The sequence below is a fragment of the Physeter macrocephalus genome, chromosome 12 (assembly GCF_002837175.3).
Source record: "Physeter macrocephalus isolate SW-GA chromosome 12, ASM283717v5, whole genome shotgun sequence".
In the NCBI taxonomy this organism is placed as follows: Eukaryota; Metazoa; Chordata; class Mammalia; order Artiodactyla; family Physeteridae; genus Physeter; species Physeter macrocephalus.
The window spans coordinates 84,185,661-84,206,350 of record NC_041225.1 but is presented as its reverse complement, the minus strand read 5'-3'; the positions used below and the strand labels follow the sequence as shown (position 1 = coordinate 84,206,350).

At 41.3% G+C, this 20,690-nt stretch overlaps 1 protein-coding gene across 14 annotated transcripts in view; it reads left to right on the top strand.

Annotated features, from left to right (window-relative positions):
* Positions 1 to 20,690, top strand: part of AAK1 (AP2 associated kinase 1) — a 172,007-nt gene that overhangs the window by 65,024 nt on the left and 86,293 nt on the right. For all 14 annotated transcript variants that reach the window (XR_008618913.1, XM_055089220.1, XM_055089226.1 and 11 more), the window contains exon 3: positions 7,227 to 7,345. Coding sequence is in view for 13 of the 14 variants with exons in the window: in XM_055089220.1 (XP_054945195.1) it covers positions 7,227 to 7,345 (119 nt within the window). In the remaining variant the exon portion in view is untranslated. The remainder of the gene's footprint in view (positions 1 to 7,226; positions 7,346 to 20,690) is intronic.

The following is a 20,690-nucleotide window of genomic DNA, read 5'->3' as shown; positions in this document are numbered from 1 at the left end:
GAGGCCAAGCTTTGGACAGGCCCCTTGGCTTTCACCATGTCTTTTCCCTAACCTTCCCTGGTAATGGAGGAGTCTTGTAGGGTCCGCTGCAGGGAGGGAGGGAGGGAGGGAGGGACAGCAGCATGGGAGAGTGGACCGAGGTCAGGACCAGGAATTGGTATGCCTCTTTTTCAGTCCTGGCCCTGCCTCCAGGTGGCGGTACTAGGGAGGCCACTTGGGCTTTTCTCCGTGCCTCAGTTTCCCAGCTAGTCAAGTAGAGATTGTCGTACATGTCCTGCTACTTCACAAGGCTCTCGTAAAGGTTGAGGCAGGGCTGTCTCATTCAGTCCAAGCCTGGAAATAGCTTTCCTTAACTTGCACAGGGGTGAAGAGCTTTTCTAAAGTTGTAGCTGGGATTTAAAAATTGGGAGATTTCTCCTAAAAATCTAGCTTCTCTTAGAAATCAAAAAACTTGGCAACCCTCAGCCCACGTTCCTCTACGGCAGCAGCTGGCCTTCGCTGAGGAGCGGCTGCCCCCCCGTGAGCTGGGCGTGCACTTTCTGGTTTGCACGGTCTCACCACTCCCCGTGATCTCCCATCATTAGACTCCCTCTGTACGCTTTGTTATACCTGGACTGTTTCCCTCCCTTAGATGATCTGTCTGGCCCCTGTAGGTATTTGAGTTTATGCCCTTTATCTCAAGAAGATACGCCAGATTTAGAACTTTATGGTAAGTCAGATATCTACCACACAAATACAAAGAACTTTGGTGGGGAGGAGGTAAGGAGGGAACCCATATTCATCACATACCACCTATGTGCTCGGTGCTTTGCCTGTCGTTTAATCCTTCCCAAAGCTAAGAGGTAGCTCTCAGCTGCCCTTGACAGGTGAGAGGACAGGGCCGCAGTGAGATCATGGCTTTCCTGAGCTGGGGTTTGAACCTCACCTGTTGGACTCTAAAGGAATACTCCACGGTCTCAGTGTAAAGTGGACATGGTGGCCCCGCCTCCCCCCGCCCCCCAGGCTGACTGTGCACATTTGTGTCTGTGGTAGGCTGGTAGGTAAGGGCCGTCTGCGTGACTTTCAGTGCTGTAGTCCTTTTTTCTTTATAAAATACTTTTACATAGGGCTACAGAATATTCTTTGGGTTTTTTTCTCCTTTAAAGCATAGTTTCCCCCTTTTTTCTAGCATCTTTTTCAGGATGAATAATAAGCAGATAAAAGGAAGCTGTGTGCAGAGCCCTACTCTTAAGTGGAGCCACTTTCCCTCATGGGACCACTGCAGCACCTCCTGTAATCCTATAGGTCTCTGAGGAAACCACTCATTTAAATACCACTCATTTTGCCTTAATTTCTGCAGTTGAAGAAATGGAGACCAAAGAGATCCAGCAGCTCATCCAGTGCTGCCCTTTCTTTTACATCTCCCGGATACATCCCACTTTAACTGGGTTCTCTCTCTGATTCTTTAGTTAAGCTTCAGGAGGCTGTTTTATTCTAGTTTTCTCTTCCTCAAGTAATTCCAAGAGAAACTGCATTACGTAAACAGCATTCATCAGGTTAAACCTTATTTTGAAAGAGAAACACAGAATTTGTAGGGTGGAGAAGTGGAGGACAGGAGCAGAGTGTGAAGTTTTCCTCACTTTGTTTTGTTTCCTCACTTTGGTTTGTCTGCTTTCATCTCACACAAGTGGAAGCCATTCCTAAAGGTGTAGCTGGGGCTTATGATAGGAAATGAAGTTCCTTTTACCTGCAGGAAATAAGCAAGCAGCAGGTTTTAGTGCCCCAACTCTAGGCCCGATTTTTAAATATCCACCAAAAACCTCTTTGGCAGCAAATCCAGAAACCCTGTTTCAGCACCAGGATGGGCTTTGTCTCATGGTCTCATCATTCTCATTGTCTGCCCAGCTGTTTCCCGTCTCCGTGCATGTCACTGCTCAGATCATCAGTTTGGCGTTTTCCTTCTCTTCCCTATCACCTTCCCTCCCCATCCCTCACTCGTCCTTGCTAAGTGGAGTCACTGGTGTCTGGATTCATTCAGAACAGCCCCCAGGGCCTGGTACCAGCTAGCATGATTCCGTATTTGAGATTAAGCCAGGAGAGGTACTACACTTACTTCAAAAGCCCCATTGCCAGTGTTGAATATTCATGGCCAGGCTCCTTGAAGAGGTTGTGTTTAAAAGATTTCAGTCAAGCTAATGATGTTGATGACCAAGATCTCTTGCTGATGTCAGAGTTGAGATTTTTAGAAATTATATAACCACCCCCCTGTGTATTACAAATTCTCACCTGCCTTTTTCTCCCAGGATAGAACTAGGTGTTTCTGTCATCTTTGCTTGAGAGGTAGAGGTCCAAGTTATCTCAGTAATTTCATTGGTGACTCCATGACCCTATGCTTACTAAAGCCTTTTGTAAGGAAAGTGGGAAGCAGGTACCCCTAAGAGTTTAAACGATGAAGGATCTATTGGGAAATGCAAATTAAAACCACAATTAAATATCACTACACACTCACTAGAATGGCTAAAATAAAAAGACCAATAATACCAAGTGTTGATGATAAAACGGGGTCTGTATCCCTACGCGGCAGTAATTACCTTGAGTTGTACGGTAGCTGTTCCTTTCCATGGGCCACGTGCTTGGGTTTGCCACAGTCTCCGCCAGCCTCTGCCGCCTTTTCTATTCCTGTAGTAACATTAAGAGGAGAGTTGATTCATTTTTGAGGCCTCATTATGTGTCAGGCACTACTCTAGGGCACGAAGATACAGAGGGGAACCAAGCAGACAAAATCTCTAAACTCACAGTGAGTGGTAGGTACCCATCCACATCATCAAAAATTGGAGGGAGAAAGTTAGACATCATCAGAAATTAGAGGGAGAAAGAGTGCTATGAATTTTAGGGAAAGTGGGAGAAAGCATGTTTCTTTGTGGAAGTAAAAAATATTTCTTTTTAAAAAAAAATGTATTTATTTTTGGCTGCGTTGGGTCTTCGTTGCTGCACGTGGGCTTTCTCTAGTTGCGGCGAGCAGGGGCTGCTCTCCATTGCGGCGCGCGGGCTTCTCATTGCGGTGGCTTCTCTTGTTGCGGAGCACGGGCTCTAGGCGTGTGGGCTTCAGTAGTTGTGGCTCGCGGGCTCTAGGGCGCAGGCTCAGTAGTTGTGGCGCAAGGGCTTAGTTGCTCCGCGGCATGTGAGATCTTCCCGGAGCAGGGCTTGAACCCATGTCCCCTGAATTGGCAGGTGGATTCTTAACCACTGCGCCACCAGGAAAGCCCAAAAAATATTTCTGTATTTAAAGTTAATAGGTAAAAGTGTGTCTGTGTCAAAATTATCCTGCCTCTTTCACTTACCTCACATAATGGATCAGATCCTTTTTCCCTTTATGATTCAATAAATTCATGAATTTTCCCACAAATGTATTTCAGTGAAGTCATGGAGATTATCTTAGTTTCAGACAATGCCAGTAGGCAGCGAGATTGGCACAGGCTCCCGTGGGCAGACTGGCACAGGCTCTGCTGAATGTTAGCTTTTCTTAACCTCTGTCCAACCTCTCCCCAGCTCAGCTTTAGATTTTTCCATTTAATCAAGATCTAGGGATGCAACTCAACCTAAGGTAAGCACCTCTCTTGAAGTCTTATAGCTGCCTTCTGTAATCCCCGCACCCTCTTTAGCTGCGGCTGAGAATCTTATTACCCTGATCTGTGTGGTGGATGTGGGCCTGTGGTGAAGTGTCTCGAGTCGTGCTCTCTGCCCTCTACCTTAAATTTACACTCAGTTTGGTCAACTACACGGTGAAAGTGGTTAACATCTTTAAAGGGACAAATCCTTTCAGGCTTTGATTTTTGATCTCATGATCAAGAAGCCCTGATTTAAATGCTTCTCACCTGCAAATAAGCCCTTTTATAGGCATAGATGCCTAAAACGAGGTTCTGTCTATGTGAGGCATAGTGGTTCATTGCGTTGCCTTTAGATTTATGTTGGTCATAGGCTTTGAGGATCTGGGCTGTCTCTTCTCAACCCGTTGTGCTTGACTGGATCACGTGGTAGGCCTCTGACCCGTTTCTTCAGCCCGGTCTGGAAAGGTCATCTTGCTACCTGGCAAAGAAAGCTGACTGCTCCCATCTGGTGGCAGTTATCTCAAGTTGCCGCATCACCAACCTGCTTCTAAAGACTTGCCTCATTCTTTTTTTTTTTTTTTTTTTTTTTTTTTTTTTGTGGTATGCGGGCCTCCGTCTGCTGTGGCCTCTCCCGTTGCGGAGCACAGGCTCCGGACGCGCAGGCTCAGCGGCCATGGCCCACGGGCCCAGCCGCTCCGCGGCACGTGGAATCCTCCCAGACCGGGGCGCGAACCCGGTTCCCCTGCATCGGCAGGCGGACGCGCAACCACTGCGCCACCAGGGAAGCCCCTTGCCTCATTCTTTAGTGGTGCCATGCATCACAGAACTCCAGGAACTAGTCATTCCCAACTTTTGTTCTACAGGACTGTCAGGTGTGTCCTTGTTATCTAAATGAGTATTGCATAGTTTTCACTAAGATAAGTGAAGTGGAAAGAACATTTTTTAGATAATCAAGACAGTGAAACTGGTCCAGGTTCTGCCCATAACTAGCCATGGGATCCTAAGCCTCACTTGTTTCCTCCCCGCATAAAGCAAAATGCTTGGACTAAGGCTCTCTAGAAACACTGCTGGTGCAAATTCTGTAGTTCTGTGATTTTTTTTTAATTCAAAGTATATGTAAAATGAAAACCCACTTGTATTATTCACAAAACAATTATGACTATACATAGAAATTTTATAATTTATACTATTATTTTCCCCAATTTTATTTTATTTTTTTCATTTTCCCCAATTTTAATTGCTAAGACACATCATGAATTTAATGGCTTTTGGGGGGGGGGAAGGAAGACAAATACTACTGCATTAAATGTACATATTTATTACAAGAAAATTCTGATATCCTAAAAATTAAAATGTAAAAACTATGCACCTTAGAATTGAGGAGGGTTTTTTTGCATGTGTAATTAGACCTCTACTTGTCAATGCATGCTAGGATTTTAAAAATCTTCTATAGTAAATACTCAAAATTGTAGAATTAAATTGGCAGTTGAGCAGTATGAGTGGACTTTAAAGTATTACAAGAAAATGGAAAATGTTATTGAGGTACAAAGCTTAGAGACATGACAGCTGAAATGAAAGATTGTATGGTAAACTTTACTGTTTATCTGAGTACTGAAGAGCACAATGACAGGAAATATACAGACATGCAGTCTGATAAATCATTATCACAATGGACTTTTTTTTTTTTTTTTTTTTTTTTGTGGTACGCGGGCCTCTCACTGTTGTGGCCTCTCCCGTTGCAGAGCACAGGCTCCGGACACCATGGCTCACGGGCCCAGCCGCTCCGTGGCATGTGGGATCTTCCCGGACCGGGGCACGAACCCGTGTTCCCTGCATTGGCAGGCGGACTCTCAACCACTGCACCACCAGGGAAGCGCCAAAAAGCACTTTTGGAACATTTGAGCCCATTAAACAATTTTTTTTAACACAGAATTATGTGTGTATTTTATGAAAACGTGCAACAGTGCTTTATGATTAAAGCTCTCTTTGGTTCCATGGTACAGAATCTGACTCAGGTTAATTTGAAAAAGAACAGTTATTTTAAAGATACAACAGGAAATATCTTGAACATCAACAGACAGGTACTGGAGGGCTGCTGGGTCTCGGAGGATTTAGAGTGGAATGGTTGGGACCCAAGTCTTATATCTCAGGTCTGAGGTCTCTATAATCACTGCTAATTACCTTGTATCAATTTTGCACGTGGCTGCTTGCCCCAGTACTGTGCCATGACCTCAGCTCAAGTTCCTGTACTGCTGACTTGTCTCTGTGTTCAGCTCCATCCAATTAGACATCACCTCCGTGCAAAGAATAGCCTAGCAATTTTTTTCACTACCCAGGGTCAGTGCGCAGGATAGTTCAAGCTGAATTATGCAGGTGTGTGAGCAGGCAGATGGACTAAGTGTCTGATATAACTGCGGCTTATCCCAAAGCCTTCAGCTTTGATAGCTTTGCTGCACCGTATCTACCCAAACCCCTCTTAACAGTGGCACTGAATGCCTCATACAGTGTTTGGGGAGTGAGGTCAAGGTTGGGAGCTCTAAGAATTTGTGGAACGCTAAGGCGTAACCAATTCAGAGCACTGAAGAATTTCTGTTGGAGTTATAGTAACTTCTTTTAATGAATTATGAACTGTCTTTTAGAGAAGGCTTAGTGCAGACATTAAAAACTCTGCCCAGTAATCGTCATACTTGCCTGGTGTCTGCCGTGTAGAATAGTACTTTCCTAACTATGTCTCTGTCTTCTCAACAGCCTGTGAGGTAGCGAGAGCAGGAGGAATCCTCAGAGTGTTTTGTTGATTTGAGTTGGGGGATGGGGTGAGGAAGGATGAGAGAAGAGGAAGAGAAGGGAGATTCTTGAACTTAATTGCCAACTATTCATAGAGCAATTACTGAAATAATTCTGAGCCTCTCTTTGTTGGACTTATGTTTTTTTAAAGAAGTCCTTGGTTGAATCTAATCTCTTTGAGCCTCTGTTTTCTTCAGCTAGTCATTGTTGTCTTAAAGGGAAAAAATATCCCCCAGCCTCACAGCATTGTGGTATGAATTAAACAAGAGCTCAAAGTGCCTAGGATAGCAGTTGGAATGTAGTTGGTTCTTTGTTTTCATCCGTTCATTCATCTGTTCATCTGTAGTTTCTTTGGAAGATAATTACTGTTCTTCCTTTTTTTTTTTTAGATAGACATTTAGGAACAATTTTTCTTTTTTTTTTTTTAACTTTAATGACCTCATATCCTTTTTTTTTGGAATTTTATTTATTTTTTTATACAGCAGGTTCTTATTAGTTATCTATTTTATACATATTAGTGTATACATGTCAATCCCAATCTCCCACTTCATCCCACCACCACCTCCCCCGCCCATTTCCCCCCTGGTGTCCATACATTTGTTCTCTACATGTGCCTCTATTTCTGCCTTGCAAACTGGAGGAACAGTTTTTCTGACTTGCTACCCAATGCCACATGTGATACCTTTGAGTCCCCAGAATCTTAAGAATGCTTTCTATGCCAGGCCAGCCCTAGGCCTAGCTGATGATGACATCAGTACCATTAACAGTGACATCAGCAAACTGCAGCCACCATGGTCATTTGATTGACTTTTTAAACATGACTCAAAAGAGCTTGTATGTGTGTTTCTCTCACAGGTGGATTTGCTCTCGTGTTTCTGGTGAGGACAAGCAATGGGATGAAATGTGCCTTGAAACGCATGTTTGTCAACAATGAGCATGATCTCCAGGTGTGCAAGAGAGAAATACAGATAATGGTAAGGCTGCCCCTCAGACTTGGGACCGCTTGTTTCAAATGGGGAGAGGGACTGTGCCTTCTCATAAGAAAGCCAGTGGGGGGGCTTCTTCCCTTCCCTGAGATGGCAGAGACACCTTGCACAAAATGGGAGGGAACAGCCATGGGGTGCAGGGTGCTGCTTCTGCCTTGGTCACTCTTAGCTAGAGAGTTGAGGAGAAAGGAGCATAGTGAGAGAACCGACCAGTTTTCAGGTCAGAGAAATAGTTTGAGGCATTGGGAGAAATTTACTTAACAACTTGGTCCCCAGAATTAACTATGGAGATCCTAGCTTCCCAACGAACTGCCTCTTTCCATCTTATCATCTATCAGCTACCAGTCCTAGTTTTCAACCCTCTCAAGCCCTTCAGCATTCCGTAAACATAACCTTCCATACCTTTATATTTCGTACACGTAGTTCTCTCCCCTGGAATGCTTTCCTCCGTTTTTTTTTTTTGCCTAGAAACTGCTTACTCATACATACTCTATGATCCCATTTAAAAAAGTCTAAGAACAAGCAAAAGTGAGCTGTGGTGACAGAGATCAGAAAGTGGTCATCTGGGTGTGGAAAATTCACTAGAAAGGGGTATGTGGGAACTTCCTAGGCCATGGAAATTGTTCTGTATCTTGTTTTGGGTAGTGGTTATGGCTACACCATTGTCTGAACTCAGTTGGACACCTTAAGATCTGTACATTTTATTATATATTAATTATATCTCACATCTTAAAAACTTAATAAGTTTTCAGGATTTAGGTTCATATTGTGTTTAAAGAAAGAGACCCTATCTGTTAGATATATGATGAAATATTTGTGGATGAAATAATATGATTTCTTGAAATTAAACGTGTGGATTTAGAAGAGAAACAAGATTGGCGATGAGTTGATTACTGTACAAGCAGGGTGATGGGTATATGGGAGTTTGTTGGAGTTGTCTCTTTCTTTCACTTCTGTTTGACATTATACATTTAAGAAATTTGGATAGTCTGTGTTTCCACAGTACTTTTATTTATGCCAATTATATTGCTTACCTTGTTATTTTATAAGTAATGCTGCCTTTAGAAAGTAAGTTATTTAAAATCAGAAACATTGTGTTCCAGTACACTGCCAGACATAGAGTAAATACTTAAACTTTGGATGAAATGAACGTATGAATAATGGTCATAGCAGATGCAGATGTTCACCTAGGGGTGATGACTCCTTTGTGCCCTGTATTTTAATACTCGGGGTTTTTTTGTTTTGTTTTTTGTGGTACGTGGGCCTCTCACTGTTGTGGCCTCTCCCGTTGCGGAGCACAGGCTCCGGACGCGCAGGCTCAGCGGCCATGGCTCACGGGCCCAGCCGCTCCGCGGCATGTGGGATCCTCCCAGACCGGGGCGCGAACCCGCGTCCCATGTATCGGCAGGCGGACTCTCAACCACTGCGCCACCAGGGAAGCCCAATACTCTTGTTTTTTTTAAATTTAATTTTATTTATTTTTACAGTAGGTTCTTATTAGTTATCTATTTTATACATATTAGCATATATATATGTCAATCCCAATCTCCCGGTTCATCCCCCTCCCCGCCCCCGCTTTCCCAGAGCTCTTGCTAAGAGCAGAGAGAGGCCCAAAAAATGGTGAGGGTGGCAATTGTAGGGATTCCACCAGGCTTTGCTTGCCCCGGTGGGGTTGCCCTTTCAGTGGCTACTTAGAGTAACAAGTTGTACAACTCAGGATTTTAGAGAGCCTGGTACTATGTGGATTCCAGAAGGCTGCAACTATTTGGGAAGGAACTGTGGGTAGAAATAAGTGTTGCTGTCATCATTGCAAAACAGACAAAAACCCCCCAAGGCTTATATACATACAGTCAGGGTCACGTGGAATGGTCTGCAAGGCACCAGCGTCCTCCCTCTCCCCTGCCACTCAGCTCCAAACAGCTGTGCTCAGCGTATTTCCTTTCCTCCACCCAGTGTTTTCCGGATGCTATTCCTCCTCCTCCTCCCACCTTGCCTCTTCCTTGCTCAGCTCTCACACTCCATTTGCTCTCTTTGCTTCTGCTCTTTCCTCTGCCTGGAATGCCTTTCTCATTCACTTTCTGGTGTTAGAAGAGGAATCCCACTCTAACTTTCTCCCACTCATTCAGAAACGTGTTTGGAGGGCTTTCTTTGTGCTGGGCAGGTGCTGGAGTAAAGGAACTAAGAAGATGCGGGCCCCTTTGGAGCTCACAAATTAATGGACCTGATTAGGAATTAAATTCATGATTCAGGTTCTGGCCCAGCCATGTATTAGCTGCGAGAGTTTTGTTTCCTAATTTGTTTTTTCAAAACTTAAATACCCAAATAGTTGAACTAAGCTTATTACAAAAAATGTCAAGCAATTCCCTGAGGGGGCCTCCTGTGCCATTGCAAGGTCCCAGAGGCCACCACTTTTAGTGGATTCATTTGATATATTTCTAAATAGCAGGCTGATATTGCTAATTCTTTTTTCCCCCTCCATTTTAGGCATTACATACTATGGAAAGTAAAAAGTTAACTCTCTTTCATCCCCTGCATGCCCTTCACTCTAAATACTTGCATTATTCTCATCTCCCATTCTGCCACAATAGCAGTAAGTTTGGCAATATGTTCGTTATATTAGTATTGGTTTTTACATTATTATGTAAGAAAACGTTATTTTTGCTAAATCTTCTAAGTGGACTTTGATTACTGTTCCTTTCTTACATAATTCTCTTTTCACTGGAATTAATAATCATCTTGTCTTTTAGGTTTTTTAAATCTTAGTTTTCTGTGTACTTTGTGCAACTTAATTTCAAACTCTCCCCAGGTTGTTTAAATCATTTAAAAAATACTTTTGACCACAGTTAGTATTCTGTCTGTTTTATCTTCTTGAAGAAATCTCTCTCAGTTTTCGGACTTGATGGAATATAGGTTGGTTGCTCTCTAGGCCTCATTTACTTCTTATCGTGGAATTTTCTAGCTATTCTCTTTGCTTCTCTTTCTCATTAGATTTGTTGACTCCTCTTTTTGCTCTGCTTTCTCCTTTTGGTGGAACTTGTCCTTCAGGAACTTCCTGATGTGCGGTAGGTAAATTTTTGAGAACTTGCAGGTCTGGAAATGTCTTCGTTTTACACTCACACATGTGATAGTTTGCACATAATATTCTGGATTGGAAATCATTTCATTAGATATGTGAAAGCATTGCTGTACTGTATTTTAGCTTTCATTGTTGAGCTTTGGGAAGTCCAAAGTCATTCTAATACCTGGTCCTTTGGCTGCGACCCATTTTTTCTCCCCAGAAATTTATAAATTCTTCTTTGTTTACAGTGTTATGAAATTTGTTAATGATATACCTTGGTGTGTGCATTTTAAAATTTATTTTAGTTGTTTGGTGGTCTCATTTAATCTAGAAACTCATATCCTTATGTGGGGGGAATTTTAGTTTGTCTCATTTGATGATTTCCTTTTCTGTCTTCCTTCTCTGTCAGTATTTGGATGTTAGTTATCCTGAACTGATTTTCTAATTTTTGGTTTTCTTCTTTTTTTTTTCATGTCCTTGTGTTTTCCCTCTACATTCCAGCAGATTTTCTCAGTTTTATATTCAACCATCCTGTTGAATTTTTTATATATCATGTTAATTTCTAAGACCTTCTTGTTGGTTTTGTTTTGTTTTGGATTTTGATGAAATCCAGTTTATTAGTTTTTCCTTTTGTGAATTGTGTTTTTGGTGTCGTTTCTAAGAACTCTTTGCCTAGCTCTCCATTCCAAAGATTTTCTCTTTTTTTTTTTTTTCCTATAAGTTTTACATTTTGCATTTAAGTCTGTGACCCATTTTGAGTTAACTTTATATAAGGCATGAGACTTAGGTTGAAGAACATTTTGTTTCTTGTGGGTGTCCACTTGTTGAAAAGGCTGTCTTTCCTCCGTTGAATATTTTTGTCAGAAATCAGTTGGGCCTATTTGTGACGGTTGATCTCCAGACCTTTCTCTATTCTCTGTTCTGTCCCATTAATCTATGTGTCTGTCCCTCTACCAATACCACACAGCCTTGATTACTGTAGCTTTATAATGTCTTGAAATCAGACTGATTCCTCCTACTTCTTTTTGTCCCAAAATTGTTTTTTTAACTATTCTAGTTCTTTTGTCTTTTCATATAAATTTTAGAATAATCTTATCTATATCTACAGAATGTCTTGCTATAATTTTGGTAGGAATTTCATTAAACTGTTATATCAATTTGGGGAGAAATGGCCTCTTTTCTCTGTTTAGTCTTCCAATAAATGACCATGGCACCTCTCTTCATTTATTTACATCTTTGATTTCTTTCGTCAGCATTGTGTAGTTTTCAGCATAATGGCCTTGTACATGTTCTTAGATTTATACCTAGGTTTTTGTTTTTGTTTTGAGTAATTATAAATGGTATTGGGTAACTAATTTTGGTGCCCATATTTTTATTGCTGGGATGTAGAAAATCAGTTGATTTTTCTGTGTTTATTTTGTATCTTATAACCTTGCTGACCTTGTTTACTAGTTCTGGGAATTTTTTTCTCGATTCTTTAGGATGTTCTATATAGACCACCATGTCATCTGCAAATAGAGGCAGTTTTATTTTTTCCTTTCTGATCTGTTTCCCTTTAACTTCCTTCTCTAACGTGATTGCACTTCTCCCTCACTTATTTATTTATTCAGTCATTTATTTATATCAGTATGGACTTATGCATATTAATTTTGTCCTTTTTTTTTTCCCTTTAACCTATTTGCTATCTTTGGTTCATACTGGGTAATTCCTATTGTTTTATCTTTCAGTTCACTGTTTCTTTCCTTTGTCCCTTCCATTCTGCTGATGAGCCCATCCATTGTATTTTTTACTTCCGTTATTGTATTTTCAGTTCAAACATTTCCATTTGGTTCTTCTTTAGGTTTTCTGGGTTTTTGATGACACTTCCTGTTTCTTTGCTGAGGCTTTCTATTTGTTCATTTATTTCAAGCATCGCCGTAATTGCTGGTTTAAGCATTTTTTGTCACGACTGCTTTAAAATCATAGCTGGATGATTCTGTCTTTTCGGTCATCTTCATTTTGGCATCTATCGATTGCTGGGTTTTTTTTCCACGTAGTTTGAGTTCTTCCTAGTTCTTGGTCTGACGAACTATATCAACACTTTCATATTGTGTTATAGATTCTGGATCTTATGTAAACCTTCTGTTTTAACTGATTTCTGCTCTGGCAGGGGATTGATGGGTTTGGGGAGTGCCCTCTTGTTACTACGAGGTGGGATAGAAGTTCAGGTTTCCACAGGGCCTCTGTTTTTACCCCAGAAGGTGAACGTTCACCTTCTCATTATTACTGGATTGGGGTGAAAATTCCAGTTTCCCGTTAGGCTTCCACTGATCCTTCCCTGGCTGGGAAGTAGGAGTGCCTTGCTACTTCTCCCCACATGGCTTCAGTTGACACCATGGTGGTGGGAGTTGGCCTTGTTACCACTTGGTGGTTGTGGAAGTCTTGACTCTCCACTGGACCTCCTCTCACGGCACCTCAGAGATGAAGGTCTTGACTCCCTACTCAGCCCTCTCTGACATTCCCCATCCTGAAGGGTAGGTTGGAGTGATTTGTTGCAGGCTCATGAGAGTGGAAGTCTAGGCTCTCCACTTGGCCTTTGCTGCCGTGACTGGGGCAGAGTTGCAGGTTTTTTCTGTGGTTTTTGGCTGGAATCGAGCAGTTAGTTTCTATGGGTTCTGTCTTACTGGGTTTCCCCTTTTCTGGGTCTGACTGGAGAGAGCAAGCTTTCACTGGGCTTTTTTGTGTTTTTGTCTGCACCCATTGGTGTTTTCAGTTTGCTGGCTTTTTCAGTTTTCGGTCTGGGAAACATGAGGCAAAAAGAAAACCCAGACAGCTCACCACCATGTTGTTCCTTGGGTCCCAAAGTTCCTAGCCAGTCTGCCTTCTTCTACTCATATTTCAGGTACTCGTTATTATGTCTGTTTTATATATAATGTACAAAGTATTCAGGTGTACTTAGCAGGAGGAATAGGGAAAAGTACATCTACTTAATCTTCCCAGGAGCAGAAGTTTTCTGTCTATGACTTTTAAAAGATAAACACTTTACATCATTTAGTAAGGCTTTTGAAGGAAGCAGAGATAAATGCATGTATTCAACTTACTTTTTAATAACAATTTGCTACTATTTTTAATCAGAAGTCCCTGTGCAATGTTTTTAACCCGTGTTAGGCTCAGACTTCTGTCAAATAGAGGCCATAACCCCAGCCCTACCTCTCAGAGACTGTAAGAGTTATGTGTATCTAATACATATTATTTGAATTTGCTTGAAAAAACATTGGCAGGATGAGAGAGAGAAAGAGGAAAGGCAGAAGGGGAGAAGGGGAAGAAAGAGGGAGTGTTCCCTATAGGGGATGAGGACTGGAGTTGAAAATACCTGTCTACTATGTTTTGCTTTTTGAATGTTAATATGTTACTTATTTTTTAAATTAAATTTTAAGCTGTTTTATAGTCACTTAGATGAGTGAGCAGGGATCCAAAGAGACTTCAGGTTGAGTAAGAACAAGCCATGTCCTATCAACATCATGTCCTCTCTTGGGCAGGTTTGTGGATAGGGAGCTCAGGGGAGTGCCATAGATCCAGTGACTGTGGACTGCAGATCCAGTGACTATGGACTGTATCATTTGGGTAAGGGCACTCACCAGAGATCTGTGAGCAAGCTGGAGAGTCTAGGCTGGATGCTAGGTGTAATTGCTACTGTTTATAATGGTTTCTGATCAATGATTTGCTATTAATTTGGAGGGAACTTTCTTCTAAGAAGAAAGCACTGCCACTTACTGTTAACTTTATGTTATTTTACATTTAATAAACAACTTGGTTAAAGAAATAGAAGACACATTTATCTCTTATGTGCCTAATATAAAGTTGGAAGATATAACAACTGCATTGGATGATAGAATCAGGATCCAAAATGATCCTTAAAATTAGAGCAATGGACTGATTCTAATGAGATGAAATAGCAAGGTAAGGTCACATGCTTGGATTTTTCTTTTCTTCTAATCAACTTTACAAGCACAGTTCTGGGAAGGTGGAGATTAAAAGCAGCACAAGTAGAAAAAGACTTAAGCATTTTAGTGGTCAGTTAACTTGATATGAGTGTGTAGTGTGATGTGGCTGCAAAAAGAAAAAAGAATGTAGTTTTTAGCTGAATTAATAGAAGGTGATAGTGCTGGTCTACTCTGCAGGAGTCAGACCAGGCCTGGAGTATTTCATTCATTTTCTGGGGCCATTCGTACAAAAAGGACATCGACAAAGCAAAGCGTTTAAATGTGGGAGCAGCCAAAATGGTGGTGTGACTAAAAACCATGTCAAAGAAAGTGGGTATGTTTAACCCAGAGAAGAAAAAACTTAGAGTCTAAATAATAATATTTCACTTGTTTGGAAAGTGAAAATATAGACTAGGCTTATTTTTTTCTGAAGAGGGCGGTCTAGAATCAGGAGGTGGAAGTTTTTAGCTGGATGTAAAGGAGATCAACAGAAAGGGCTGTCTGCAGATGGGCTGAGGGACCAAGGAAATGACATTAATCTAAGCAAACTTCTTGTCAAAAGGCTATCGCAGGGATTCACGCATGCGCTGCCTGGCTGCTCTAGATCAGTGCTACTCAAAGGATCTTTTTTTCTTTTTCCCCCTTGTGTGTTTGTTTATGTTATTTTTCCCCCAGCTTGTCATACTACTTTTCTTCATAAATTGAGATAAGATTCATCCTTTTAAATATAAATATAATTTAAACATAATTCACTGATTTTTTTATTTACAAGGTCAATCACCCATCATCGTTTATCAAATTCCAGAATATTTCTTTCATCACTCCAAAATGAAACCTCACACCCATTAGTAGTCACTCCCCCTTTTCCCTTGCCCCAGTCCCTGGCAACCATTAATCTGCTTTCTGTTGCCTATTCTGGACATTTCTTATAAATGGGCTCATACAGTAAGCTCTTGTGTCTGACATCTTTCACTTAGCGTAATATTTTCAAGGTTTATCCATGTTGTAGCATATATGAGTACTTATTCCTTTTCATGGCTGCATAATGTTCCATTGTCTGGATATACCGCATTTTGTTTATCCTAATGGACATTTGGGGTTTTTTTTTCACTCTTTGGCTATTATGAATAATGCTGTTATAGTCATCTGTATACAAGCTTTTGTGAACATAATGTTTCATTTCTCTTGGGTATATATTTAGGGGTGAAATTGCAAGGTAAGATGGTAACTCTACTTTTGGAGAAAATGCTGAACTATTTTCTATAGAAGCTGACCTATTTACATTCCTACCAGCAGTGTATGAAGGTTCCAATCTCTGTATACTTGCTGACGTTTTTTATTGTTTCTTTTTTTGATTATAGCCATTCTAGTGGTTATGAAGTGATAATCTCATTATGGTTTTGATTTGCATTTTCCTGGTGATTAATGGTGTTGAGCATCTTTCCATGTGCTTATCATATGCTCTTTGGAAAAATGTCTATTCTGATCCTTTGCCAATTTTTACATTGGGTTGTCTTTTTATTGTTGAGTTTTAAGAGTTCTTTATATAGACTGGACACTGGATTTTTTTTTTTTTTTGGCCACGCCACGTGGCTTGTGGGATTTTGGTTCCCCAACCAGGGATCGAACCTGTGCCCCCTGCAGTGGAAGCACAGAATCCTAACCACTGGACCTCCAGGGAATTCCCATGGATACTGGATTCTTATCAGATGTGTGATTTGCGGATCATTCTTTGCAGTTTCTTTTCACTTTCTTGATAGTGTCCTTTGAAGCACAAAAGTTTTTAATTTTGATGACGCAAAGTTTATCTATTTTTTCTTTGACTGCTTGTGCTTTAGGTGTCATATCTAAGAACCATTGCCTAATCCAACATCATGAAGATTTGCGTATGTATTTTCTTTGAAGAGTTTTTAGATTTGTGGTCCATTTTTGTTACTGAACTCAAGTTCAGCGGCTCACTGCTCAAAAGCGAATAATCAAGAGGCAAGTGTCAATAGAAAGGGAACGTGCTTTAATCAGAAAAAGCCAGCAATCTGGGGAGAAGGTGGACTCATGTCCCGAGAGCAACTCCGAAGATTCTGCTCAGCCATGACAGTTGTTTTTTGGCTGCGTTGGGTCTTCGTTGCTGAGCACGGGCTTTCTCTTGTTGCAGTGAGCAGGGGCTGCTCTTCATTGCAGTGCGTGGGCTTCTCATTGCGGTGGCTTCTCTTGTTGCGGAGGATGGGCTCTAGGCACGTGGGCTTCAGTAGTTGCAGCACGCAGGCTCAGTGGTTGTGGCTCGCGGGCTTAGTTGCTCCGCAGCACGTGGGATCTTCCTGGTCCAGGGCTCGAACCCGTGTCCCCTGCACTGGCAGGCGGATTCTTAACCACTGCGCCACCAGGGAAGTCCCCATGAGGGTTTTTAAAGAGAAAATGGTGAGGGGAAGAATCTTAGTGAATCATCAAGGCAGGAGGTTGGGTTCTGCGTCATTCTCCATTGCATGCAGGCTGGCTGACTCTCTTCAGATGTTATCATGCCCGTATGATCTGCCTGCAGGATTGCTAAGGGGACTGTTGGGGGTAAAGAGCTGGTCATTCTTTACTTAATTCTTCATTCTTACTTCTTTTTATCTAGGAAAAGAATCAACAGGTTAATTAGCTTCTTTCAAGGTTGGAGGGGAACAGAAATGGGCGAACAGGAAAGGGGCAAAAGAGCTGCTTTCAGATCCCCACTGTCTAACATCATTCCATTTCTATGGGATTAGGGGTGAAGGTCTATCTTCAGTAACTTGTTCATACTGACATAGGGTGCCGTATTCTCAGAGTGGAAGATGTCAACATGGGTCTGTAGCATCTCTTTGCTGACAGTTTTACTTGGCTGCTTACATGTTACGGGCAGAACAAGCTACATTTATTTTGATGGCCACAAAGATATAGATTATTATGAGCAATAATGTTAATCCCATCCTCTTTGAGGCCAGTTCTCAGAAGTGCGCTAGCCACAGATTCAGTACTGCTCAAGATGGCACAGCTTATGTCATGGCTACAGTCTGGTTATCATGCAATTAGCTTTGTTCCTCTGGTGGCAGTTGTGGTATCTGTAAACAACTCAGGAATGTGCATCAGACACTGACTCTGTGACTCTGTTGTCCTAATCATTAACTGCTCAGTTTTGTAGTTGGTGGGCCCTACAGGGTTCTGCTCGGTTCCATTTTGAGTTAATTTTGGTTTGTGATGTGAGGTAGGAATCCAACTTCATTCTTTTGCATATCGATATCCAGTTGTCCCAGCACCATTTTTTGAAAAGACTCTTCTCTTCCTCATTGAATTGTCTTGGCACCTTTGTCAAAAATCAATTGGCTGTAAATGTATAGGTGCTACACTAAAGATCTTGTGCCAGAATGTAAGTCAATGAACTACTTCCCTCATAGGTAAAGTCTCACTAGGAAAAGGAAACAGTCATCTTAGTGACCTGATTGATTTACATCCTGGAGTAAGCTCCTTATCTCCTTGTGGACTGGCTTCTACCTAGAAAATGTTTGTGGAACACATTTTGAGTAGCACTCCTCTAGATCTTTGGTACTTTAAGTGCCACTGCCCAGGAGTACCCCAGGCTCTATCCCAGAGCTACTAGATTAGAATCTGTTTTTAAACAGAATCCCCGGGTGATTCAATGCTTATTAAAGTTTGAGCAACATGCCTCTAGAATCAGACTCTAAATGACTTTAAAGATCTATTCAGTAAGTAGAGGATTAATTAATGAGTAAGACTTGGAAAAGGGAGAATAAATGTGATTGTAGGCAGGATCATATCTGGGACTTATGTAACAGAAACCCATAAGGGCCCCAGATACGTTGCCTTCGGTAGAACTCCAGGGCCAGTCCAGATCTCAAAGCGTTTCTCTTCCCTACTGCACTGGACTTGATATCGTTTTTGTTTGCTGGTGAATTATAAAGAGTTACAAAGGAAATGTAGACTTATAAAGGAGAGTTACAAAGGAAATTTAGAGTTACAAAGGAAATTTTCCAAAAATTTAGGCAATTTTAGAGAAGGCGGGTGGGGAATAGTAAGGCCGAAGACTTTTACAAAGCAACTTTGGGAGAAAGAAACTAATTCCAGGCCTTAGAACTGCTTTCCTTCATCCTTAAGTTAATAAGAAGCTGAACTTTGGTTAAAAGTGTCTGTGGAATCATAGTGTGATTCTAGAAGTTGGCAGCAGTAGTGCCGAGTCATAAACTCAGAAACCATCGGCTATTCGGAGGGTGAAAACAGGTAAATATACCTCTTCGGAAGCTTACTGTACGCAAACACAGACACCGTCAGCATCAGGAATTTGCAGGAATGTGTCATGCTGACATTCCAAGGAAGGGTGACCTGAGCAAAAGATATATAAGGAAATTAGTTACATACTATACTCATTTTATTATTTTAAGGTGAGTGACATTATTGATGTGCTACTTAGAACGCTATCTTCTTTGTTTTCTTGAACATAAATATAAAGGCTTTTATAGATGTACTTAGGAATTGAGCCCTCTGCTTTCTTATAAGGCTTTAAGATTCTTAGGTAGGAATTTCCTGCTGCAGGAATTTTGAAGCTCGGGATAGAATACTGTTCTGTGCTACAAGCGCCATTAATTAGGACCACAGATAAACTTGAAATGTGTGGTCATCTATAGGATCTGGGTAGAAGGCCTCTTTTTCAAATGGTACTTTTTGTATGTGTTTGTGAAAAAAGTTTTTCATCACTTCAAGCATTTAGCTATGAAAGTTAATAAGCAAAAAAAAAAGAAAAGAAAAAAAAAGAAAGTTAATAAGCTAACTACAAACACTTTAAATATCTATTCAGTAAAGCAGGTCTTCTAATAACATGTTTATCTGTGTGGTTTAATGTTAATTTTAAAATAAAGTTTAAAATGACAATACAAGTCTTTAGACTTATCACTGCTTCCATGATTTAATGTAATATAAACTGATCTAATCCATAGTTTAACTGAACATTCCCCACTCCCCTGAAAATCAGAGTTTGACTTATACTCATCATGTAGACTTCTATCTCAGTTCTCCAAATAATACTTGTAGCCGAGGGCATCAGAGCATCTTCCTTATATCCTGCCTTTTCCTGAGTAAATGGGTAGTAACTGAGGTGCCTCCATGCGGGTTCCATCCCAGACCTCTACGTCCATTCATTCTGTTCTGTAAGCCTGGGGCTGGTCTTTTAACTAAAGCCAGGGAAAGCTTGGACATCCTTTGGCATGTTGCTGCTGAGAAGTGCTGTCACACCGCCCATGAATGTGAGTCTGTCTCAGCTTGTAGTAAGATCTTCTCTTGACCTTTTCTACATTTCACAACCATTCAAACAGATCTTCTCTATCAGTTCTAAGCCAGTGACATCCTAAAATCAGAAACGGCGCTGTGTCATCAAGTTGTTAAAAGTAAAATGCCATCGTCTCCCTCCAAAGAGGCGGTCTTTTCTGCTTGGACGTATCTCAGGATCTCTGCAGAAGACACAATGAACAGGAATTTGGGCGTGGACTGATCAGCCAGCATCTTGGCAGAGTGTTCTAGGATGCCATCTGCAGATGTTAATTATCCAGTTTGGGTCCTCTAATAGCTCTTGACCTCCTCTTGGCTCTATCAGTTGCTTCTTATTTTCCTTCCAGATTCTTATTTATTCCTCTTGGGATGAGACAAACTCAGAGGCAACATTGCTGATTCTTTTTCAAACAGCTAAATGTAGAAACATTAGTCTTTCATTGCTTCTTGTGGACATTTGGAGGACATGGTCTGCTGCTGCATTTTGGTTTCAAAGAAATTCTCTCCACTTCTTCCTACTTCTAGGACTGTGTAAATGGAAACAGATTCTAGAAGAGCTGATAAGACCGAAAAGCAGAAGCATAGTCCTCTAAAAACGTGAGCCCTGAGGTCACTTCCTGTTTAGAGAAACTTGAATTCTAGAGGCTGCTTTTCTGCCTCATCATCTCCCTTGTCTGTTATCCAAAACAGTTGCTCTAAGCCTTTTATTTCTCTCATCAAGCTTCTTTCTCATTCCCTAACACTTTGAAGATGATCTTGTACTCTACCAAAAACAGAACAATAGATCTGAACTTCCTCAAATTCCCTTTTTTTTTTTTTTCCCCAGCCTTAAACCAATATGCATGTCCATCCTCATTTCCTTCTTGCTTGCCAGGAAAGAAATGCCTTTGAAAGATCCGTCCCTTTAACAGTGCTCCTAATCCCTTCCCTTTTTTACCTGCAGGACTTTGTTGGCTCAGTTATCCTCATCCTCTCCTGTATCTTTTTTTTTTTTTTTTTTTTTTTTTTTTTGCGGTACTCG